This window comes from Crocodylus porosus, unplaced genomic scaffold (assembly GCF_001723895.1).
Source record: "Crocodylus porosus isolate Cpor-Errol unplaced genomic scaffold, CroPor_comp1, whole genome shotgun sequence".
NCBI lineage: Eukaryota > Metazoa > Chordata > Crocodylia > Crocodylidae > Crocodylus > Crocodylus porosus.
In genome coordinates this window covers 60,179,325-60,205,000 of record NW_017728947.1, presented here as the reverse complement: position 1 = coordinate 60,205,000, position 25,676 = coordinate 60,179,325, and the positions used below count along the sequence as shown (strand labels likewise).

The following is a 25,676-nucleotide window of genomic DNA, read 5'->3' as shown; positions in this document are numbered from 1 at the left end:
ACTGGCGGGAACGCGCGGCGAGGGCGGCGGTTGCAGCCGGGCCTGTGAGAGCGGGACACCATAGGGCGGGCGCCGCGGGAGCATGAAGGAGCTGGAGCCAGCGCTGAGGATGGAAGGAGACATCCTGGACACGCTGGAGGCGCTGGGGTGAGGCGGCGACCCGCGAGGGGAGCGGGCAGGGGCGCTGGGCTGGGTCGGGCCGGGCCCGGCCCTCCTCTTCTCGAGGGGCGCCTGGGCCCCGTGTGCGCCCGTAGCCTCCGCCTGGGCCCGGGAAGTGGCCACGGAGCAGGGGGAGCTGGAGCCCGCGTCCCCTGCAGCCCCGTGGCGGGAGCTGGGATACTGCAACTACAGGTAGGGCGGGCAGGCTGACTTACGAGGCCGCTTTTCGCCCCGCTTCCTGTGCTGCTCGGCCTGGCTGGCGTGGGCTTGGCCGGTGCCGTCCTCTCAGCGCCTTTTGCCCCACCAGCCTCCGCCCCCAAGAAACCCTGCCTCTCCCCATGGGGGCTCGCCCAGCCAGGCAGCTGCACTGACACCGGTCTGTTTTTCCACCCTTGATGCAACCCCTAGCTGCATCACAGTCACTTCCTTAGCTCCTTCATTCAGAAATAAAAGTCTACACTTTTATTTAAGTGTGCAATTGTGTATAAATTTGAATAAAGAGCCAAGTTTTTCACATCTCCCAATCGTAGACCTTCAGAGCAATACTGCAAATTGTGAGAGTTGGCAACCAGCGTGGGGAATCTCCCTCTGGGGAGCAAGCCACCAATGCTGGTGGCTGATTTCCATGCAACTCTCTCTTCTGGTGCAGCGACTGTCCTCGGTCCTGCATGCATATACAGTTGTTTCAAAGAAAATGCGGGGTAGGTGGTGCTCTGGGGAGCAGCCAGCCTTTTCTCTCACGCTTCGATTCATGGTTGGAGTTTACCGTCCTCATGAATTTGAATGCATTTGGATTGTGAAAACTGGCCCTTGTGTCTGCCTCAAAGGTAGCAAGAGGTTAGCCGTGTCAGTGTGAAGGCAGGCAGGAGGCAGGGTAGAAATGCACTTCATAGGCCCATGGTCATCAACCATTTTAGACCCAAGGCAGTCCTTGGAAAATGCCAGCTCTTAGTTCTCCCTCTTTTTTTTTTTTCTGACTACAGAAAAATAATCAAGCAAATTTTAGGAGGTAATTTAACAAAAATAAATGTTCCAGTAGGTTTGGAAATTGAGGGGTGTATTAAATGAAACTGGACCTACCAAACATTGCAGCCCAGTGTCCCTGCAATGTGTGAATTTGGAAAGGTGAAATTAAGCATTGTTAATTTGGCTTTGCTTGCTGCTGATCTAAGATGAAACGGTAAACAGTTTCGCTGAAGTGGTTTTTGAAAATTGAGCACCCCTGTAAACTGTGCCCTGATGCCTAGTGTATTCAGTATAGCCTGAAATGCTACAGGGTAAATAGAAAGATTGAGTGATTTGTCTTATCTATGGTACATGAACACGTACATCTCCCACTTTGAGATGCATTCCAGTAATGCACCATAATTCTCCTAACGCTAAATATTTCTTAAATGGTTTATATTAAAGCAGTATAAAAAAATCTATGTGTAATAGTAGATATTTTATTAATACTCTTCATTTTTTCCCTCCCCATCCAGGTACAACGGTCCTCTGCTAGAGGAGGAAGCACTGAACAAAGCAGTAGAAAATGGATTGTCTTCACCAGAATTTTTTGAACTTTGCATTTGGTTAAGCTCCCAAATAAAACCTCTCTGTGACCTGGAAGAAAGTATCACATCAACAGGTGGTATTTGCACAGACTTTGAACTGCATATTATTTTAATTAGTTGGTATTTGCCTAATTGTTGGTTTTTATTTCCCCCCCCCCAGGTCAGTTACTGTTAAAGTATAAATTATGATCTTTTTCCAGGAAACAATTTTGAAACTTAGAAGTAAGATAGCTATAATCTAGATAAGCAAGAGGTTGAAACTCATTTCTACATACATGGAAGTGTTCTATTTCAACTTGTTTAACTGTTTGTTTTTTTTAAATTGACTATGTAATTATTTTAAAGCAGTCTTAATGTAAAAAGGGCATTAGCATACTACCTACAAATATTTGTAAACTTTCTATTTCCTTGGTGAGAGGTTTTAAATAAATATACAGCATTTAGTTATTTTTTCTTGCATCATTTAAATACTCTACAGTGATTCATTTTTAGTGATATAAAGTGTTCACATTTCATAGATTTCATAGACATTAGGGCTGGAAGGGACCTTGGAAGATCATTGAGTCCAGCCCCCACCCAAAGGCAGGAGGTCAGCTGGAGTCATAGGATCCCAGCAAAATAAGCATCAAATTTACTCTAGAAGGTGTTCAATGTAGGTGCTTGAACCACCTCCAATGGCAGGCTGTTCCGGACCTTGGGGGCTCGAACAGTAAAGAAATTCTTCCTTATGTCCAGCCTGAAACCAGTCTTGCAGTAGTTTATGACCGTTCGACCTTGTCATCCGTTGGGGTGCTCTGGTGAACCAACTTTCCCCCAGTACTGATGGTCACCCCAATAAACTTACAGGTGGCCATCAGATTACCCCTGAGCCTGCGCTTTTCCAGGCTAAAGAGCCCCATGGCTCTCAGCCTGTCGTCGTAAGGTCTGTTTTCCTGATCTCTGATCATGTGCGTGGCTCTTCTCTGGACTCTCTCAAGCTTCTCCACAGCCTTTTTGAATTGTGGAGTCCAAAACTGGATGCAGTACTCCAGCTGCAGTCTCACCAAGGCTGAGTACAAGGGGAGAATGATGTCCTGGGATTTGCTTGAGAAGCATCTAGGGGTGCAAGCCAGCATTTTGGTCACTTTACTAGCCGCAGCACCGCAATGCAGGCTCACATTCATCTTGTGGTCAATGATGACCCCAAAGTCTCTTTCTTCCGTAGTGCTAGCCAGTGTAGCACTGCCGAGCCTATAAGGATGCTGCAGATATTTCCTCCCAAGGTGGAGAACCTTGCATTTTTCAGTGTTAAACACCATCAGGTTCTCGTCTGCCCGTTTGCTGAGCCTGTCCAGGTCAGCCTGGAGCTCCCTCCTGTCTTCAGGTGTGGATGCTTTGCCCCAAAGTTTGGTGTCATCGGCGAACTTGGCCAGTCCACTTCTGACTCCACAATGTCCACATCATTAATAAAGATGTTGAACAATATGGGTCCAAGGACAGAGCCTTGGTCACAGGGCACCATGATGATTGACCTCCGTCAATTACTACCTTCTGGGTCCAACCATGGAGCCAATTTCCCAGCCAGCAGATCGTGGTGGACCCAAGGCCACAAATGGCCAGTTTCACCAAGAGGTGATCATGGGTTACCAGATCAACAGATTTCTGAAGTCAAGATGTATGACATCAATCTCTTCTCCCTTGTACAGGTGATGGGTCACCTGGTCGTAGAAGGAAATGAGATTGGTCAAGCGAGACCTACCTGCAACAAACCTATGCTGGCTGTCCCTCAGGCTATCCTACATGGCAGTGATATTTTTATTTGAAAGTGGAAAATGGACAATCTGCTATTATGTTGCATGCTAGCTCCTAGTTCATTTCAACTGGGTGCACTCCTTCCTTAATAGATCAGTGTAACATTTTTCTTGGGAATAAAAGTGTTTTGCAAGCTTCATTTTTGAAAAAAATATTTGTGCAAGATTTTCTTCAAGATCATAGAAAGTAATGTTGATTAATAGGTCATAAGTGTCTTTCGTCATCAATCTATATCTCACATTTTAAACTTTTGTATTAAGGGCAATAGGTTGTAACTTGTGTTTTGAAAAGCCCACTAACTTTCCAATTACTTTGCTTTCTATTTTCTTTAGGTGAGAAAGATGTGGAAAGCTTCCAGCTTGAGATTAGTGGTTTTTTAAAAGAAATGGCTTGCCCATATTCAGCACTTGTTTCTGGAGATGTTAAAGACAGATTACAAAAGAAAGAAGATTGTCTTAAGCTCCTATGTAAGTTCTGATAATTTCCCACTAAGAATTGGTATTTTTTATGTACTGTATATGTCTTAATTTAAAAAAAACATTCTCTGGCCTCTCATATAGTTTATAGGGCTGATCAGAGTGCATAAACTAGTCCCACAGTTTAAGTATTACAGAAATGAAACTGAAATTTCTTTCAGAGAGTGGTCCTGCATCAGTTTGGGTAGGGTATTAAAACTGCAAGCAAGGACCTGGCTCTCTTGTGAATTTAATGATTTCTCTACTGGTTCCCAGACATCATGAGGTAAGAAGTCACCTGATTTGAGGGAGGAACCAGGGCTATCCCTAGGGGGTGTGAATTGGGGCAATCGCCCTGGGCCCTGCGCTCTGGAGGGCCCTGCAGAGCAGGGCAGAGCAGTGGCAATGCATAGCTGGGCAGAGGCACTTACTGCCCCCCACCCCCACCCCCCTTGCCACCAATGGCAGAGGCAGCTTCTTCGGGTCTGGGGCCATGGGATCGGGATGGCAATGGCAGCTTCTTTGGGTCTGGCGCCATGGGATTGGAGTGAGGGTGGGGCTGCGCATGGGCTGATTTGCCCCAGGCCCCGCACCCTGCTCAGGTAAGCTCTGTCAGGGATGACAATAGTTGGACTGAGGGGATGGAAATAGAGTATCTTGGACATGAGGTTAGTGAGACAGGGGCTGAAGCTGGGTTACCAAGCCTGGGACTTTGGGAATGGAAACATTGAGGAAAATCCTGATGGGACAGGAAGATTAGAAGTAACAAAGACTGAGATTAGGTGAGAAGCTGATAGGACTAGGAATGTGCAGAAAGGCATAGTAGTGTGAAGAGAGCCAAATCTGGCAAGGAACCAGGGGATGGGGAAACAACTGGAACTGAGTAGAAAGAATAGACAAGAAGTCAAAGAAAGAGGAGACTTAAGGTGTGTAATGGATATAATAATCGTACTGCTATTGAAGGATATAGCTGTTATGTCTGCATGGTTGTCGTGTAGAGTGTGTAGTACAGTCAACCTTTTTTACAAGTGGGCCAGATCATAAGATCAGAAATGTGCTGAGAGCTCATAAAATAGCATAGGTGGAAGTCTGCATGTATGGTGAGCTCCCTGAGATTGCCAGTTGGTGGAGTGGGCTGCGGAGTGGAGGGGGTGAATGTCACTGCCACTGAGGTAGTAGGGGAAAACAGGAGACAAATGGTGGCAGCATTCACTCCCTGGGCTCTGGAGTGAAAGCAGTGGCTCTGAGCAGAACCCATGCTGACATGCCACTGAGCTCAGAGAACTCACCATGCATGCAGCTAGATGATAGGTTGGTTTTGTGGACCACAGCCTGAGCACCATTGGTGTAGAAGAACTTGAGCTTTAACTCTGCTTCTTCCAGGGTCAGAGTTGGGTGATATAGCTAGCTTGTATTGCTACTGGCTTTTATGCACATAACAGGTACATCATAACAGCTGCTATGTGCTTCCAAGCAACAGCAGCTCCTCCTCTCCTTTTGAAGCATCTACAAATGTATATCTGTTCATACACCAAGCTGAAGGAGTTGAGGCTGAGGGCAGATACTGCTTTTGATAAGAAGCAATATTAGTCGCACAAGAGAATTTTGCAGCAGAAAACAAGTAGGCACCAGAAATGAGTAACATCCAGTTGTATGCTTCTATAACTTTTTTTTGAATAAGTTTGAAATTTGTCCTTAACTTGACAGAGTTCTGTCTAATCCCTTTCTATTTTCCTATAGTTTTATTTATTTTGTATTTTATTAATTTGTGTTTTATTTTCTGTGAGAATGCAGGCACAAAATTATTCAAGCTTTCTTAAAGATCCTATTATGGCACTTTTTTCTCTAGTATTTCTAAGTACGGAGCTTCAAGCTTTAAAGATACTGCACAGCAAACAACTTAAAGGTTCTCGCTTGGAAAAGCATAATGAAATCTATCACGAAGTGGAAGCTATCTCTGATTCACTGGGCCTATCAAAGTCATCATCTTCTGACATTCCTCTTTTATTGAGCAATGTGGAATCAAAGGTACAGAACTTTTAATTTTATTTCTATAATTTTCTACAATTCAGATGTTCTTACACTATGCATCTTACTGTCTAATTAATTAAAATGTTAAGTATCAAAGGTTTCTCCAACTAACATAGAAGTTATTCTAGTTTTGAAAACTATTTTTAATCATGTCTAAATTGCATAACTTTAGCCAATTTTGGTTATCAGGTGAAAAATCTCTGCTATCTTTTGAAAAATGTGCTCTGTTTCTGATGAGGTATATTTTGCTATTTGTAGAATGTAGGGCCATGTGGGGAAGTCTGCTATTTTACCAGACACCTCCTAAAATAAAATGGAGTTCATCTGCTTTTATTTACCTGAATCAGCAGTGATTCAAATATGTATTTAATTTGAATGTTTGATCACACCAATCTTCCACAGTTTCTTCCTGGATTATAAATACTGCCTAAACCTTTAAGGGCATAGCTATGGGGCTGCCTTCCTTGGAGTACACACTTACCCAAATCACAGTAAATTGTGCTTATTGACTGCACTGCACTAAGGTCTTTGCATTTTATTAAGGCTTCTCTCTAGGAGTGCCTTATGCCTCAATAGCAGCCATAAAACTAACAGAATTGAGTTGGTGGAGGGCTGTTTTAGAAGCTGTGTAATTTACAGTCCTGTTGTTTCATCAGTTGCATACTTATACAGAGCACAGTTACTAAAGAGATAAAAGATCTCAGAATTCCTGGATATTTAAGTGGTTCTGGCACTTAACTAATATGCAGATAACCAACATTTGTTACCATGAAAGCAGCTGGACTGTTATCCATTTAAGTGAATTAGGTATTTATCCAGTAGAATATTCTGTACTTAACATTATAGGCATTTCATGTTAAGCTGCTCTGTGGGTTGTCACCTCAGAGCCCTGACTAACCCAAGTTACCCAACAACTTAAACCTCATTCAACAAGACAGTGTTTAAAACTATTCTTTACTAGGTTCAACCTGCTTGTTTAATTTGGTTCTGTATTGACTACTTTGCTGTAGATTACTCTTCATACCCTAAAAGAACCTTTAGGGGTTTTTTTATAGCTCTTAAGATATTTAGAAATTATAAATGTTAGATATTTGTAGGGGGAGGAGGGGTTACCATCATTTATAGTTCCCGTACTTAAAGATCATGTTTAGGATTGTTGACACATTCCTGTGCTGTGTGCAGACATGTAGATATATGTGAGCACTTCTCCAAAGCTGCTCAGTTTTCAGTGAAACAGATGAATGTGAAACCTTTTCTTTTTCTGCCTAAGTTTGTAATATGGTTTAAATTACTATAAAATGCTTACCAGTTCATGACAGCTGTTTAAATAATCTATCAGAAGAACAAACACTAAGAAATGATTTTGGGTGTTTTGATTTGTGTGCTCAACTGCACATTTTTGAAAGACTTTTTTTTCAAGGTGGATGCTAAGCACTTTTTGTAATCCAGGCTCTTTAAGATGTCCCCACTTTGGTACCCAAAGCCTGAGATGTCCAACATTAACCGTGTTGGTTGGCACAATGGATGTTCTGGATATTTACTGTCTTGTGTCTTAGAGAGTAATCAAGACCAGGGAACTTAAATTTGTTTTTTGTAAACTAAAACTCTAAGACTCCAGTGAAAACAAATTGTAGTTGGATCCTTTCGTGGTCCCCAAACATCTCAGAATCTGTGTTTCTAAAAGGCAGCACTAATACCTGGGGGCTTTGTTTCTTCTTTTATACTGAGTGTTTTCTATTGCTGCAGCCCTTCTCTGACAGCATGAATTGAGCTGGCTGCAGTGATCCAGTATTTTGCTAATGGGCACCAATCTGAATGGAAAATTATTCAGGTTGATGAGTTTCAGTTGTTCTGGATCTAGGAAACAGACCTCAGACCTATATGATGAGGCACTCAATAATATAACCATTTCAAAAGTCAACCAAATCCCTGAGTCTCCCACAATAAAACATTCCCTTAGCTATCTTACTCTTCTTTCTGGAGGAATGTGGCTGCTCGACAAGGTGGATGATATAAGTAAATGAAAATTTATACTAATTTATTAAATTCTTTGCAGATGATATGACACAAGTAGCCTGGCAGACTGCTAATTCATCGTATTTGTCATTTCTTTAGTTATTGTTTTTTCCTGACCATTTCTTAAGATCTAAAGATAGGTGTCTGCAAGTGAAACAGCAGACCTCTCAATGCCAAATCAGAAGGAAATGAAAATATCTACATAGTCTTATTGCTAAATCATGTTGCCAAAGGGATGGGAGCCAGCCAAAGCTTTTAAATCGGATATATTTTAATTGTGCGTTTCCAACTCAGTTTCGATGTAATGTTTAATGTGCTACCTGTGTGTGTGGCACTAGCTGTGTGTACATACAGTATAGCAACACTGTATTACGTGCAATAATGAAAACTTCAACAAAAATATTAAAAGACCACTTCCCTGACAATAGGCAATTCAGTGTCTCTGTTTCCTATGATTTTTATAGCATTGGGATCTGTTGGTTTTACTGTAACACCAATTTTCCAGTTGCATTGCATTTCATAGCAAGTTTTTATATCCCTTGGCTAGCTAGTTTCTTTTCTAGCAGGCAGTGCTCCCCCAGCGTGTTGGCCTGACTCTTTAGCAATTGATTGGAAGCAACTTAGGCAATAAGTAAATTTTAAAATGTCATTGTTTTTAAGATCTTGTAGCTAGTTGTTTGTTTGTTTGTTTGTTTGTTTGTTTGTTTGTTTTGTAATGTGTCAGAACTGAATGGCCTCTGTGGCCACATCCACATGAACAGGGGTATGTGTTTGCAGCAGCACAAATTTGTGCTGTTACTTTGTGCCACAGCGCACACCACGTCTATGCCCTTTGCAGTGGGACACATTGTCCCACTACTCCATGTGCTGCAGAAGGGACCGGCTGGGGCACAGGGGGCTAGCCGGCAGACAGCCCCTGTACTGAAGCATCCTGTGCCCCAGGCAGCAGCAGTGGAGACGGGGGAGCTGGTGGCCCAAGGCTGGTTGCTCCCCCACCTCCATGCACTGTGGAGCCCCCATGTTGAGGCGCCCTGTGCCCCAGCCAGCCAGCTCTGGGCTACCTGCTTCACTGTATCCGCATGCTTCAGTGCAGGGGTTCTGCTGTGGAGCCCCTGCCTAAGGCACGTGGAGCCCCTGCGCTGAGGCACATTGCATCCCAGCCAGTTAGGGAGGAGTTGGCTGGGACACAGTGTGCCTCGAGATGGAGGAGCAACCAGCCCTGGGCTCTGGGTTGGCTGCTCCCCTGTCTCCATGTGCCTCAGCGCGGAGGATCCTCAGCAGAGCCCCCATGCTGAGGCATGCAGACAAGGGAGCAGCCAGGTGCTGCCTGCTCCCCTGTCTTGAGGAACACTGTGCCCCAGTGAGGAGGCTCCACAGCCCAGGGCTGCCTGCTCCCTTGTCTCCACATTTGTCTCAGCACATGCCACCTTGGTGTGCATTGTGCCACTTTTTTTTTCCCTACCAGGAAATCCTTGTAGCAAATTTTGCCCTGATGCTGCAAATTAAATTGTACATGGCACTGCTAATGTGCAACACGTGGTTTGTGGCACTGCAAAGAAGTTTGCAGCACCACAAACCACGCATGTCCACATGTCTGACTCTGTTATACAGTACTAAAAATTGTGGTGCTTACTAATTCTCTCCTATAACACTTCAAAGTGGAAGACGTTTTTTATGAACTTAGGAAAATTCGCTCCTTCGCTAATATAGAGTATATAAGTTCCTTCATATTTAGTAGTGATTTTAACTTGAGGCATTCTGAGATGGGTACTGAGAGTATACAAGATAATTAGATTTTATTCTTTAGTTTGGCTGCTCGCAGTAAGCACTGCAGTTAGAACTGAATAAAACTTCACCAAGCCAGCTAAGATCATTGTTATTGTTATACAGTGAAAGATCACAGTCTAAAAGAATGGGCTCCCCTGTGTGGGGGAAGCCTGCATTGCTCTTAATTTGATATAAAAGATTGAACATTGAGCAGAGCAGGAGTTCTGTATCTGACCATATAGAGAAAAAAAATCCAATGCAAAATACAGAATCTAGCAAATTTTTTTTGCATTAATAATTTCCCCTTTTCTATATGATCCCTGCAAAACTTAAGGGCCTCCCCTCCCCCTTCAAAAAAGAATAATTTCTGTTCTGATGTATAGATTTTTATAATTTTAACATATAGAAAATTATAAATTACTGACATGAACTGAAAACTGATACAAACTTTTTTCATGTATAAGCTCTTGAGCCATATTCTTTCAATGTGTCTGTCATTAAGGCAATGAAGTGATACTTTGGAGTTTGCAAGGTATGTTATATTTTAAGAATTTAATACTCTGGTTTGTCTTTTGCTTACTAATTCATTTACAAAATACAAATTTCCTTGTCCCATCCCTGGGGGAATACCATACCATCTTTGTTTCACTATGCCCAGGATTTATTTTTAAAAGGGACAGATTAACAATTTCTGTTGTCATATTAGAAATGATTATAAGTGTCTGTGGAGAAATACTAAAAAGACAATGATGTCTTTATTCAGATGATATTTTAGCAAAAAATATTTACAGAAGTAGTGATTATGCTTTTTTTAGCACTAGTTTCTAGTAAGAATTCATTTGAAATAAGTGTTTGAATTCTTAAATGTCTGTATTGCCTCTAAATTCATTTGGTTCCATATTATATTTTGACTTAAAATTAATCATTAAAATGGACAGACGATACTCTTTGGGTAGAGGCAATATTTTTTTATTAGAGCAACTAAATAATTAAATGGAAACACTTATCTTCCAATTTTATCCAATTTGCAAATGTATTTTAATTTCAACACGTCTGCTCTTTGTCTCTGTCTAGCATCTTCACCATTGTCAGTAGCTGTGGGAATAGTTCTGAGAATAGTATTTGGCTTTGCATCAACGGTATACCAAAGGGACAGCTCACAAATTGTATTTTGGTATGGCATATTAGAATGTTGATTTTTTTTTTTTTTTTTTAAATCTTTTCTCAGATTATTTAAAAAATAAGTATAATGTCCAGATCACTTTTTTCCTTGAGATCCTAACTTTTGTAGTGGGTCAGACTTTGAACATCTTAAAGTGACACTTTAAAATTTACAAATTGTGGTAATCTGGTATAGTGGTTAATAAACTAAAGCAATGTGAAGAACTGAGACCATGCTGGCTGAAATACCAAATTTATTCCCCTCAACTGGTGGGATTAAAAAATTAGTATAGTACCTGTTGGATCTGTTTATCAAGGTAATATTGCCCTCCTGTTGCCCTGCCCCAGTAAATTTAGGTAAAAACACTGATATTTGGTGTAAAAGAAGCATAACTTTGAGGTGAACTTCCATCAGAAGTTCAGGAGATTTGACAGGAATGTATTTTCCTGTAATTCATATTGCTGATCCCTAGCTTTAGTCCTCATATAGAAGATAATACAAACTTAATCACTACTTAGAAATGGACAGCTAAAAAGTAACTTTATGAACAACACAAAATCATAATACAAAGACTTCAAAAAGTCTTCTGCCACCAGTGTTATTGCATTAAGTGGTCTGGTGGTATGTACAAAATACAAGAACTAAGCTGTCTCTAAGTAGACTATGAAGTGAAATGGACTAAAACAGAGAGAAGATGGGATCGTATGAAAATTAGAAAAATAGAATAAAAAAAGTTTTAAGTTTTTTCTGAAATTTGTTCTCAAAACTAGTACATTGTTTTTAACCTGACTAGTTTTTAAAATGTGTATTATAATGCATCCAATGTACTTTGTGCAAATACATTATACAATCCTTAATTGTAACAACAAAGTAATTGGGAAATAGGACAAAGCATTTGGTTTACTGTACACTATATGCCTAAATAGGTCAACGTATAATATAGATCATGCAAAAATATTCTTAAAGCTAGGAGAATAGCTTTAAAACCAATAAAAGCATCTGACAAATGGAGGAGTATGAAGGGGTAAAAGGGATATGACAAACTTAGTATAGTAGTTTCTATGTGATTTTGTTTATTTTGGTAAATGTGTATGATGCTTCATAGGTAATTAAGAAACTGTCCCTTCCTTGAACAGTTGGCAGTTTAGTTTAAGGTAAACTGGTGTTTATAGTTCATCTTTGGTTTGTTTGTTTGTTTGTTTGTTTGTTTGTTTTTTACAGAGTCGTAGAATAATTTAAAAACTTAGAGCTACAGGACTTAAAAGCATCAAATAACCTTTCTTTCCATACTTATTTAACACGTGATTTTTTAACTGAGATGAATAGGTTGTGTGGCTTCTTTCTTTCTTTTTCTTTCTTTTTTTAAACGCAGTTAATAATTTCAGGAGCAAAGTCCAAAAAAACTTGCTTTGTATGACATCTTTTTCTTCTCCCCCTTCTTTTTTAAAGACAAATCCAACAATTTAGTAACTAATATGCTTTATGGACTGTTTCTAAGTAATATAAATAATGGCATGTCTGCCCTAGAAATGCACAGGTATACCAGTTATATTCCTAGTAAATATCTTGTTATCAGTCAAATTTGTAATCCTTCAGCTGATTTCTGGAAATGCAATGGATGCCTTTTAGAACTAAGATTACTCAGAACAGCTACATGCTGATTCTGCTGTTATCATGTAAGGTTTTAAATTTCCCTTTAAAAACTCTGACTGCGGAGTTAACCTCGACTTTTACCTAGATTGCCCCAGGACTTTTATTTTTTCTCTTTCCCTGCCTTTGCTAGTGTACGTTAAGGCCAAGGCAGCCATAGCTGGAGCTGTGAGTATGAGAGTGGGTTCCACTTTCCTGTCAACCTTGAAACTTTGCAGCTAAAATGCAGACTAGACTATGTAGGTGCTGATTGTCCTCCTTCACGTTTTCACAAACCTTCTCCAGCGTGCCATACATTTTTCAATCTCTATGGTAAAGAAAAGGCCACAGTTCTGAGCTTATCACAATTGGATTAAACTGTGTTACTTTATTTTATGATTCCTTGCCTTTTATATACTGAGCCCAATATTGTATTTTATCTTTCAACTTCCTTCTCTAGTTGTAAATTCATATCTAAGTTGATTTTCTCAGCTTTCACTCATCCCTTTCAGTACTGGTGCTTTACTGAGTTTTCTTGCTCATTTTGATGTTTTAGAGTTTTTCTCTGATCTGTATATTTCTCTTTCCAAAGTTAATTTCTCTCTTTTTTTTGTTTTAATGTCATTAGGCAATTATGTTTCTTTTCTTACTGGAGTGTGTGGGTTGCTTCAGTTAGTGTCATTTCTGATTTTCATTTCACATTCTACTTATTCTTCCTTCTGGGCTACTTATTATCATCTCTGCAGTTTGCCAGCTCTGTGGTGTACACTATTATGACATGCACAGCTTGTTACTTTGCCATTTGTTCACTTTAGTTTATGGCCCTCCAGCCATTTCCCTCTTCCTCCCTCCCCTTTCCTCCAAGTTCCATGACTGTATATATTTTAAGCAATTTAAATTTTGAGTTATTGCTAAATCCAGGCATATTGGTTAGGGTGTGCATAGGGGGCCATTGTGCTCTCCTGATGCCCTGGGCTACTTCCCTGTTCTGCAGGGCAATCTGTCTCTTAGACAAATCTGAAATTGGTTGAAAATTTACACAGGCTGTTGGTGGCCTTCTGAAACCAATGCAGGAACAGATGGAGAGGGAAATCAGTGATGTATAAAAGAGGCACTGGCCCTGTCCCCTTTTCTTATCTGTGGCAGTAAAGGGTTAGGGGTTATGTAAAAGCCACTATACCCCATGAGGATCACTCTTCTTCACTAGCCACCAAGTCCTATTACAGGCCTGAACAGTCAGTTTTCAGACAATTTGCTCACCTCAGCGTGGTGTTGGGGGAGGGGGGGCATTGTTTTGCCTACCTCCTTGGGGAAATCCTAGTTTTGAGAAACATGTTACTGTGCCTTACTGTGTCCTTGATGTAGGAGACTACAAAATATTGCAATATTTCTACCTTGAAAAGTAGGGGAAAGGTTCTCTTGGTGTATGTAAACTCTCATATGAAAGGCACACTGAACAAACTCTTAAGTTCTTTAAAACCAAGAAAAAATCCTCAATTTTTAAAAAGGAAAGGAAAGTACTGCTACTCAAATGGTTTTCTTAATCATCTTGCTCTAGATTTTGATTCTTAGTGACAGTGTAAAACTGCTTCTTGGTGCTTTCTTTAAGGAAACATCATATAAATCTTTCAAGATATTGGCAGCCCTTTAATTTCTGACAAGAAGATTTAGAATTGTAAAAAATATGAATGGAAGGAGAGAGCTTTGGCGTTTACCTTGTATTTCATGCGTCTTACGGAAATACTTTGCATACATACAGATAATTAACTAGTTCTAGAGAGGTGATTTGATGGTTTGCCTTAGATCTGGAATTATAATGGGATCTCTTCTGAAGTTCCCAAGTGCCATGATTGTAAAGGTACATAATTCTAGCTGTAATCTAATTTGTTTTGATTGATACAGTATTTTATCCAAAAATCAATTAAGACACTGTCCCTTCCCCAACATCCTAAACTTGTCACTAGTAATATAGTTACACAATAACCTGTATAAAGGATCAGTTGACCTCAGAGTTATGTAGAAAGTTTCTGGGCATTTGTTGTAAAATTTGTGGAAGAACTGAAAGGATTGTCAGAAAAGAGAGCTTCTTTCAAGCATAGGAGATGATGTGAAAAAGTTTGCTGTAATGATAGGGGGAGGATGCAAATAGAACTGAGAATGAGGTAAGGGACAATGAAAGTACTAGGTAGGAGAAGACTAACAGCCAGAAATGTCAGCAGTGATGGTGCTAGACAGAGGTGAAAGAGGGAAATGGGTGCTAGGCAATGGTAAAAGAGGGAAATAGATGTTTTCAAGAGGATGTAAAAAGAAGCTGCCAATTGGATTAAAAGAGGAAAAGTAACAGTAGAAAATACCTTAACTGAAATCTTTATTACCAGCATTTACCTTTAGCTGTTATGTAAATGCGAAAATTGGTCTGATGTACCTCTTTGTTTCCAGGTGCTACAAGACCTAGTTGTCAGTGCAAACAGTTGCTGAAGTTACCACAGATATTGTGCAGTTATGACTTGGAGGTGATTGGCTAGTACAATTCTTAATGAATGTGGTCCACAGAAAAATTGTATGTGGCTCATGCTATGAAAAAAAAAATTCCTTTTTAAGGGATTTTAGCAGGCTAAAAGGTCCTTATCTGGTTTTAAGGGTACAACAAAGACTCTGCAATAGAACCAAATTTTAGTGGAAAGCCGCACTATATTAAATCTCAGGACTAAAGCAAGTCGTTTAAATGCCTTTGTGAGTATCATTTGGGTCTTTCTATTTATTTTGACATATGTGACTTTATTTCAGATAAAGGATATTCTCTCAAAAATTCACAATAATCATGTGGGGAAACCACTGTTAACAACATCCTTGAATCCTGATCAAGTGGTAAGAATGCTCTTAACGTTGCTATCCACAAATAATGCATGTGATTCAATGCCTTGTATAATGCATATGACAGACATAATGCATATGAGCTCTTCATGCTCATTTTGCAGTCTGCTTTAAGTAATGGGCAGTGAATGTTTACAACTAAATCGGTTTAGTATTAAAGTGTTTTTGTGGTTTCATACTAAAATGTTTCATTCAGTCAGTTGGTATAGACTGATTTTGCTGAGGTATCCATTTATGCATGAAGTGCCATAAATGATATATGGATGCTTTTGATAGCCAACTAGCAACAGATGTCATAGGGATGGATAAGGTTGAGGGGACTTGTTCTTTTTAATAGAATTCAGTATTTGTGCTATTTAATGTTTTAGGAAAGATTGGAAAAAATCAATGATGCTCTCCGTAGTGAATATGAATGTCGTCGTCGGATGTTAATGAAGAGGTTAGATGTGACAGTTCAGTCCTTTGGTTGGTCTGATAGAGCAAAGGTAAGCATGCTTTATTATTGGCTTCCTGCAGGTGGGAGTCTATTACAATTTTCTGAACTGTCTTGCAGAAAATGTACAGTATGAAAAATATTTTTCTTGTTACAACCAGTTCTATCTAACCAGCTTCCTTCATCACCTCCTAACATACCTTCCCTAGATGTGATGGAGAGAGGATTTGTCTAAATCAATGGGTCTTAGTCTTTCTAGACTTGAGGCACCTGTGCTTAGACTTGAGGCAGCCCTTGAAAAATGTCAGCTCTTAGTTTTCACTCATTTTTTTGATTATAGAAAAGTAATAGAGCAATTCTCTGTTGCAAAGAACTCAGAAAGACCACAACAGGTCAGAATGGTTTTAATACTGTAAATTCCTATTTGAAATCTCTAAGTTTATCTTGTGAATCTTGTGTGCACACCTAATGGTGTTAATGTTGTGTGGCATCCTAGGTCACCCTTGAAAGTTTCTCAAGGCACCCTAGCATGCCACAACACCCTGGTTGAGAATCACAGGTCTAAATTGTAATGTTACCAATCTTCTGTTGTCCAAAGCACTCCTAAAATTCCAATAACAATAGCTTCCTGTATGATATTTTTATTTATTTATGTGTTTATTTATTTAACTTGATCCTGGAAAAGTAGGGCTGGAAGGGACCTCACATGAGATCTGGTCTAGATCCTTGCTCAAGGCAGAATCATCCCTGACTAAACTATCCCAGTCTGCTCTTAAAAATATCCAAGGATCTTTGGATGGCCTGTTCCAGCTCATAGCCATCTTTATAGAAAGTTCCTCCTAATCGCCAACCTGAATTTCCTCTGCTACAGTTTGAGGCCATGGCTCCTAGTCCTATCCTCTGCAGTCACAAAGAAAGAGGATGGAGATACGGTTGTAATTGCCTTTTAGATATTTGAGGACTATTATTAAATCCACTATCATTCTTTTCTGCAAACTAAATAATCTGAGTTCTTTTAGCCTTTCCTCCTAAGTCACATTTCTTAGGCACCTCATCATTTTTGTCACTCTTTTCCAGATGCTTTCTAATCTGTACATAACTTTCTTGAAGTATGGTGTCCAAAGCTGGGCACAGACCTCCTAGATGAGATTTTACCAGTACCAAATAGAACAGAAGAATAATTTCCCTCAATTTACAAACAACACCTCTGTTAATGAAACCTAATATGCTATTGTCTTCTCTTTTTGGCAGCAGGAGCACACTGTTGGCTTGCATTCAGCTTCTGGTCCACAAGATAATGAACAGTTTCTTCATTTCCTTTTGTTTTCCTTAGACCACTGTAGGAGAACATCAAAGTGTTTCTTTGGAAAGAGACAAACAGCAGGCCTTAATGTAGGGGGAGATCCAGTGCATAGAACTGCTTGCACAGTTCTTGGGATCATTCTATAACTCCTCCTGTGAAAGCTGCTAGTAGCTTAGTTCTCAAACTACTGAACCAAATGGGAGCCTAAAATCAACTGTTTTGGGGGTTGTTTTGGGAGGGTGGAGGGGAGGTTCCAGCAAATTGCAGAAAACCTATGACCATTTTGTATATCCAGATAGGTCAGGGTTGGCCAATTGGCAGCATGTGTGCTACAAGGGGCGCAGATAGCTGCTGCATATGGCATGTGAGCCCCAGGTGCTCATAAAGGGAATTATCAGAATTGAGATAGGTGGGTCTAGAGCAGGGTTTCTCAACCGGTGATCTGTGTCCCACTGGTGGGACATGAAGGTCCTCTAGATGGGACTCAGGTCATAGCGGTGAAACCAGAAGTGTCATGGCGGCACTTCCAGTTTCACTTTTGCATGCTTCAATTGGCTGCTGGGGGACAACCCCCTCCCCCCCCCAGCTCTTCGACTTACCTCTGGGGGGACCCCCTTCCCATTTGGCAACTGGTGCGACCAGGGCTTTTTGACTTTACATAGGTAGAGTGAGATTAAGAACTGCTGGTCTAGAGCATTTGGCCATATGGAGTGGAGCAGGAGCAGGGTGTTGCTGTAAGAGGAGCAGTCAGATGTTTCTGCCAAAAGCTGGATTAATCTTTCCCTGACCCTGCAGCTGCTGACAAATTCAGGACTTTGAATCTTCTTTCACCATATAAACATTTGGGTGGTTGTGGACCACTTAAGGGTTAATATAGCTCTTGGCTGTGGCATCTCTCATAGCAGTGTCCTGCCTCCCCTCTCCCCAAACGCTCCATCCATTCCAAATCCCCCAGGGTGCAAACTCTATCAGATGCACATCTCAGGGGTGGGGATCAGTGTGACTCTTCGGAAGGGATGAAGATTAACTTGTCATGCATGTCCAAAAAAACAAATGTGGCTACCTCTGGGATTGAAAGTTTTCCTGTGAGGCTATTATACTCCAACTGCTAGTATGAGTTAAGCTTGTAACTTCTCTTAAAACAAAAACTTAGCAAACACTATTTCCCTGTGGAAGAAATCATTTATTTCACAGACATTCAGTCTTTTTGTGGATTTTTCATCTTACCATCCAGTTTGAATGCTGATGCCTTGTAGGAGAAGAAAGGATAGGAAGTTAATTTGGTATGGCAAAGTCACTCTCCTGCATGTATTTAATTCCTCTTTACTGCTATGTAGAGATGGCAATATCTAACCCAAGGACTGGAGGAAACACGGTCCAGTAGGATTCTTTGTGTCGGAACTTCTGCTTAGGTTTTTTAACCCCCATCAGTGCCTAACTTTAAGCACTGAAGCTTGAAAATGTAGTCCTATGCATTTTTATAATTCTGTCAGAGGAGTAAAGTAGAGGTTGTCTGTGTCTTACGTAGTTCCACACTATGTAGCTATAAAACTATGTACGTCTTAAATACAATTCATTTTAAAAGTCTTATTTAAATTTAATATGTGACTCCAACTTAAATTAACTTTAATTTTTGAGTCATCTGATCTTGTACTAGTCCACAGTTGTGACATTGAAAACTACTTAAAGTGCTTTTGTTCTATTGTGAGAAAAGCATATCTATTGTTTTATTTAATGATGTTAAAGTGGTGAGATGAGTCAGAAGCCTGTTCTTAGAAAGATTATTCATGCAAAAACAAAGTACAGTTCCTGAGATATTTCCAAAAGGTCTATTGTAGTGCAGTAAAGGTTGAAATTACATTACTGTGTAAATTTTCAAAAGACTTAAAACCAACTTTCTTTTTGTCTAAGATTTGTGCCCACAATCACAACTGCAAATTCAGTATTATGTACATCTGTAGTTAAGCATAAAATTGTGAGAATCAAGTGTGTTGTGTATTAGGTTTTACAGTTACAGTTGAATTATGCATGCAAAATACAGGTATATTTGTTGGTGTGCACCTGTGAAAAGAAGACTGTCCCCCTGGAAACATTTTAAGAATTGGCCTTTAAAAGTTCCCTGTTTTTACTTGATTAAAATTTCTCAGGAAGTGTATGTGAAACCTTTTACACATTAATGTGAGAATAATATGGGTATATAAGAGATGTTTCAAGATATACTTGAGATATTCATATGACCAACTCTGTGTTTTGCTATGTTTTGTTCTTTTTGGATAGCTTATATTCTTTCTCATGCCCAGAGAACATATACGTTTTTCTCTTGTGGGAAGGGCAGAGAACATGTATTTACTACTACTTCTATATCAGGCCCACCTCTTCTCTAAATTGTGGAAATCTGGTACAAGATCTTCTGAAGGCAAGAATGGCAAGCTGTAGCATCATAGGAAAGTAGGACTGAAAAGGACCTCACAAGGTCATCTTATCCAACCCCCTGCTCAAGGCAGGATCATACCTGACTAAATCCTAGCAGCCAAGTGTCTGTTTAACCTGCTTTTGAAACTTTCATGCAATAAGGAGACATCTTCATCCTCTGTCTTCACCAGCACCTTTCTTGTGGCCCATTTTTGGGCCCTAGCCAAATGGGCAATTATCCGGTTGCTCTGAAGCTGACTTCAGGCTTTTCAGGCAGCATATCTTTTTCTCCTCTGTTTTATGGTAGAAATAAAAAGATTAATGATAAAAAAAAAAAAAAATCCTTCTGTATAAATACTGTTTGGGAGATGATAATTTTTTCCCTTTGCAACCTATGAAAAGTCATATTGAAGTGTCATGCAGTCCTGAATCTTGTTGTTCTCAGTTAGCCTTACTTTGAAGATGTTTTGTTTTTATCATGCTGTGCAGCGACCTACCTATTACATGTTTGAAGCCTTGAGAGAGCACCTTTGCATCTAAGTTGTTACACCCTTATGCACTTTGAAAAATAAATGGCTCTAGAGGAAGAGTGCTAAGCTTCAGCTTCAGCTTCAAATGGCCATCTGCCTTAGCATTTTTATTCATTGGCTGGTTGGTAGAAACAAGGCATTGAGTGACTGGCACCATGTTTACTATGACAGTTTGAACATCCAAACTTTGTGTTCTGCAGTCGGACTGAGATTTACCCTATATCACTGATCAGTACACAATAAGCATTTAAGTGCTTTTCTTTTACCTGAGATCTGTAGCAAATGAATTATGTTTGACCTTTTATTATTTAGGTAAAAACAGATGACATAGCAAGAATCTACCAGCCCAAGCGTTATGTGCTATCTCCAAAATCAACCATTACATTAGCCCACCTTCTTGCTGCTCGAGAGGATTTATCAAAGATAATAAGGACAAGCAGTGGATCTACAAGAGAAAAGACAGTTTGTGCCATCAATAAGGTAGGCCTCTTTCTTCCCTTTAATGTGATGGAGACAAATGGTTCATGCAACTTTTATTTGCTTATAAAAGCTAATTTCCTCTTTGTCTACTATTTTCTTCCCTTTTTGCAGCCTTGTGGCCCTGGAAAAGGAAGGGTTTCAGTGTTCCCTTTGGTATAGCTTTGGCACAACCGCCTCTGCTACCCTGTCATTTTACACAGTAACTGTACATGAGAATTGCAGTTGATGAAGAAAGCGAGGTTTAGATACTCTTTGTACTTCTGCAATGCTTTATATTTGCTGTGTAGTTCAGGAGGCAGGGCCAAACCTGAGAGTTCAAGTTGGATGCTTGACTGCAGGAAACCATAGGTCCTTACACAATGTAACAGGCAATCTAGTTATGGATGATGCAGAGAAGGCTGAAGTATGTAAATGCCTTTTTCACTTCAGTATTCACAAATAGGAGCAACTACAAGATGATGAGTGCAGTTGGCAGAAAGATGGGGAAAGAGACAAACAGTCTAGTAATGGAAAAACAAGTTAAGGAAGTGAAGTGCTTTCAAATCAGGAGGGCCAGATGCGATGTACCCTAGAGTACTAAAGGAGTCAGCCGAGGTAATTTCGGAGCCATTTGCTATCCTCTTTGAGAACTCATGGAGATCAGGCAAGGTTCTGGATGATTGGAAAAGGGGCAAATATAGTGCATATCTTTAAGAAAAGGAAGGAGAAGGATTCGGAGGATTACAGACTAGTTAGCCTGACCTTGATACCTGGAAAGATCATAGAGCAGGTTCTCAAGGAATCCATTGTGAAGCACGTAGAGGGGGAACAAGGTGATTAGGAACAGCCGTCATGGCTTCACCAAGAGCAAGTCGTGCCTTATCAACCTGATTTCCATCTATGATAAAGTGACAGACTTCGTGGATGCAGGAGAAGTAGTGGATGTGATATTCCTCGAGTTTGGCAAAGTTTTTGACGCTGTTTCCCATAACATTACAATTAACAAGATACAAAAATGCAGACTAGATGAAAGGTACAGTAAGTTGGATGTATAACTGGTTGAATCATCATCAGGGATCTGGGTTTTCCGTTTGTTGCAGAACACGGATTTTCTCCTTCATCAGAGAAAACTGTGGAAAACCATCGGTTTCCCCTTGCAGGCCAACAGAGTTCCTCCCACCCCAAGTGCAGCTCTGGCCCAGTTCCTGTGCCAGGAAGAGCATGGTGCAGCCCTGGCCCCAGCACGCAGCAGCAGCCCACCTTTGCCCCACACACAGATCTGGGGCCATGTCCCCTATGCCCTCTGGGGGTGCATGTAGTGGCAGGAGCTGCCCCCCTCTGCCCTCCCCCTTGCCCCCCAGACAAGCTGCTTGTGGCTCTGTCCCGTGCCCTGCCCTGGCTGTGCAGTGCCTGCCCCTCCCTCCTTCACTGCAAGGGCCTCAGTCTGCCTCCTCCCCCGCCCCTTCCCTCCTGCATCTTTCCCCACAACAGACTTATCAGCCAGACACTGCTCTCCATGCGGCTGGGCTGAGCTTCTAGCCATCTGTGTGCTGTGCTGTGGGTGCACGCATGTATGGGGCATTTATCGGTGACATAATCGACCGCATAAGCCAAAATAAGTTGATTGCCAGTACAATATGGGATCAATGTATCGGTGCACCTCTACTGAGGGGGGATTTAATAAGTCTTCAGATACCTAAAGGGTAATTATAGAGAGGACTGAGGGAGGCTTTCTCTGTAGCTGTAACGAACAGGACTAGGAGCAATAACCTCAGACTGTAGCAGGGAAAATCAGGCTGGAGTTGAGGAGGAACTTTCTTACCATGAGAGTGGCCAGGCATTGGAACAGGCTACCTAGAGAAGTTGTGGAATTGCCATGTTTGGGAAGTTTCAAAAGCACGTTAAACGGATACTTGGCCGGGACAGTTTGGTTAGGGATGATCTTGCTTTGAGTAGAGGGCTAGACTGGACTTTGCAAGGTCCTGTCCAGTCCTATTTTCTTAAGATCCTATGAAAGCTTATGCAGATCAGGTTTAGTTAGTCTAAAAGGTGCAAATCAGCTGTGATCAAATCTATTATTAATTCTTCGGTCATAGAATTAGGTCCCAAACCTACAAGCACCTTACATACATGCTTAACTTTGTGTGTAAGAGGTCTGCCTGAATCCAGTGGGACTGCTCATGTCATAGGTCTGAAGTTAAGCCAGGGTCGGGCAAAGTACAGTCTGTGGGCTGGATCTGGCCCACCAGACCATTCTATCTGGCCCGTGGGGCCCCTAAAAAAAATTTAGAAAATTAATATTTATCTGCTTCTGGCCACCTGTCAAAGATGACAGAAGCCTGGAGCAGTAGGACCCAGGGAAGCCAGTGGCAGGATCCAGTACCTCAGCAGCAAGAGCTGCCCAGCCCCACCTCTCCCTCAGCCCCCTCCCAACCACAAGCCTCTGCCTAGGAGAGGCTTCTGGCCTGGTACTCTGGGCCTGTTCCTGCCTCCCTCCACTGGAGAGGGAAATTCAGATAAGAAGCAGGGGGGAGGAGGGAGGCAGGGGAGGACCAGGAGTGATTGCCCCAGCCCAGCTCCTGCTGAGTTCTGCAGTTGCAGCCATGCAGCTGGGAACCATGTGGTGCTGGAGCACTGTGGCAGCAAGCAGGGAAATGGCAGCTACAGGCGGAGGGGAGTGGCAGTGAGCAGGAGTGCAGTGACAGCTGGGTGGGAGTGCAGGGCCAGCGTTGGCAGGGCCCAGAGTGGGGTGGCAGGAGCGCAGGGCCTGGGCTGGCAGGGGCTTTATGGTGCGGGGCTGGGCTGCACCAGCCAGGAGAAGAGAGAGACAGCCCAGCTCCAAAGCCCCTGGCCCCATGCTGCTGTCACACCGCTCTGGGCCCCACTGGCCCCATGCTCCTGCCTAGCTGTCACAGCGCTCCCCGATGCTGCCTCATACACCCCAGCCACCCTACCCACCCACGCACTCCCTTACCCCACACCTATCCACTCCCCACAAGACACCCCCCTCACAACACAGACGAGTAAGACTTTATTTTAAGTTATTGTGCAATTACCTCTATGTACACTACACAGACGCGTGTAAATCAGGACAAAAATATTTTTTGAAATCAAATTAATGAATGTTGTAGATGTTTGATTTTTTTTAAGACTATAATTTGGTATTTTTCTGGTTCTGAAATGGCAAACCCCTTGCTGAAAGGAGTACTTCTGGGGCAAGGGGAGGGACTTATGGTGGCAAATGTCAGGAGTTAGGGGGTAGGACTTCTGGTCACAAGACAGCAACCGGGGGACAGGGCACCTGTCAAGGGGCATGGCTACCCATGCAGCCCTTGACAGCTTGCCAAAAGTTGGTAAACAGCCCTCTAGCCAAAATAGTTGCCTGCCCCTAAGTTAAGCACATAAGTTAGTGCTTCCAAGATCAGTACCGTAGCTACTAAATGTAATGATTTCATCATCACTTCTTTAATACTCATAGTAGGCATGTCATAATAGCTGTTGAGTTTAGGTGTCTTTTCATTATGGATGAGTCTTCTGAGGCTTAACGCTCATTGCTCAGTTAAAGATTATGTGGTTGAAACTAGGTACAAAAGGTCTCTGGGAGTGATTTCTGCCCACCCCCAACCCAAAATTAAAAATAGACCAAATATTTTTAATTGTATATCTGGAAACTTTCAGAGTCTTTGTAAACCTATTTAAGTGTGATACATAATAGCCACCACAGTCCCCAGATTCCTTAATTTAGCAAAAGTGGAATTTGTGCCTTCTTAATGGGAACGATGAGTAAAACAGAAGGGTCAGGTCACCGAGAAGTGGAACAAATGGGTATTGGAAGATGTAAAAGCAAGGTGTAAAGATGGATTTGCAGTTCTGAAGCAACTAAGACAGGCAGACTAGAGAAAGACTAGCTTTGGAATTGTTGGGTGCCCGAGGTGGATCACAAAGCTTGTGGGATCAAGTAGAATAGGACATTTGGAATCAATTGGAGGGGGCAGACCAGGAGGAGCTGGAAAAGGAAAGGAGGTACGTGTGAGCAGCAGTTGTTTCTTGCATACATCCTTTTGGTTTAGTGGTACCAAGATATCACATAACTGGCTGACTGGACTCAAAGGGTTGCCTTGATACAAATCCTTCCTTTTGTCTTTGTAACTACTGTTTGATGTATAATATGGGTTGATGCTGTTTTGACAGGCAGCAGGCTAAATGCTTATATGTTAGTGTTCATAATTTTGGTGGTGGGGGAGGATGAAAATAAACCCTCTAAAACAAGAAAATACACAAGCTTTTTGGATAACTGAAACTGTCAGTCTTCTTCATGACATTTTAAAGTAAGGATGTGCCTCTACATGTTAAAATGGCAATAGGCTATGTGACTTTTTCATCTTTATACTTTAAATCATATGCATCAAATAGCAAGAAAACCCTTTTCATCGGAAGGTACTACTGCAGCGTTGCATAATGCATTGTTTATATTTCAGTTTGGTGCGCTGCCTTAGTCATTTATAACTGAAGCCAAAGCATCAAGCTGAATGAATGCATTTAGAATTGAATAGGGCTACCCATTTTGTCAGCTTGCCAATGTCAGTTGCTGTATTTGTCTGTGCAGTCTTAGTAGATTTGCACGCATCCTTGCCATTCTTTGTATTTCTACAACATCCTAATTTAAGAAGTAAGGAGCCATGGACACTTATAATGTTAGTAGTACTTTGCACTTAAGTAGTACTTTTGGTAAAGATCTGAAGTTTGTTATAAACAGTTACTTAAAGCTGAACATTTTCTTAGGTAGCTACGACCTGTTACTGATGTAAAACTGACTTTGTGTTGTCTCACAAAATCAGTAGCAGAGATGAGATGAGAATCTAGGTGTCCTGACTCTCAAAGTCCACATGACCTGCTGTTATGTTGCGAACAGAGCATTTGCTTGCTCATCACATCTGCATCTTTTTCAATAGGCTTATTACCACTGAAACTAAGCACTGCATGTTTTCCTGCACAGGTTCTGATGGGGAGAGTACCAGATCGTGGAGGCAGACCAACTGAGATTGAACCACCTCCTCCTGAAATGCCTCCCTGGCAGAAGAGACAAGAAGGTGGTGGGAGGG

General features: G+C 41.4%; 1 protein-coding gene across 2 annotated transcripts in view; it reads left to right on the top strand.

Moving 5' to 3' along the window:
• FAM98B (family with sequence similarity 98 member B) overlaps positions 1-25,676 on the top strand; it is a 26,148-nt gene continuing 472 nt past the window's right edge. Inside the window, exons 1-9 of one of the 2 annotated variants that reach the window (XM_019551802.1) lie at positions 1-147; positions 1,641-1,786; positions 3,836-3,970; positions 5,808-5,986; positions 10,821-10,946; positions 15,351-15,431; positions 15,806-15,922; positions 20,428-20,595; positions 25,571-25,676. The exon at positions 25,571-25,676 is cut by the window's right edge and continues 472 nt beyond it. In XM_019551802.1, the coding sequence (XP_019407347.1) occupies positions 83-147; positions 1,641-1,786; positions 3,836-3,970; positions 5,808-5,986; positions 10,821-10,946; positions 15,351-15,431; positions 15,806-15,922; positions 20,428-20,595; positions 25,571-25,676 (1,123 nt within the window). In that variant the 5' untranslated portion in view covers positions 1-82. The remainder of the gene's footprint in view (positions 148-1,640; positions 1,787-3,835; positions 3,971-5,807; positions 5,987-10,820; positions 10,947-15,350; positions 15,432-15,805; positions 15,923-20,427; positions 20,596-25,570) is intronic. The other variant, XM_019551804.1, reaches the window with a different exon arrangement.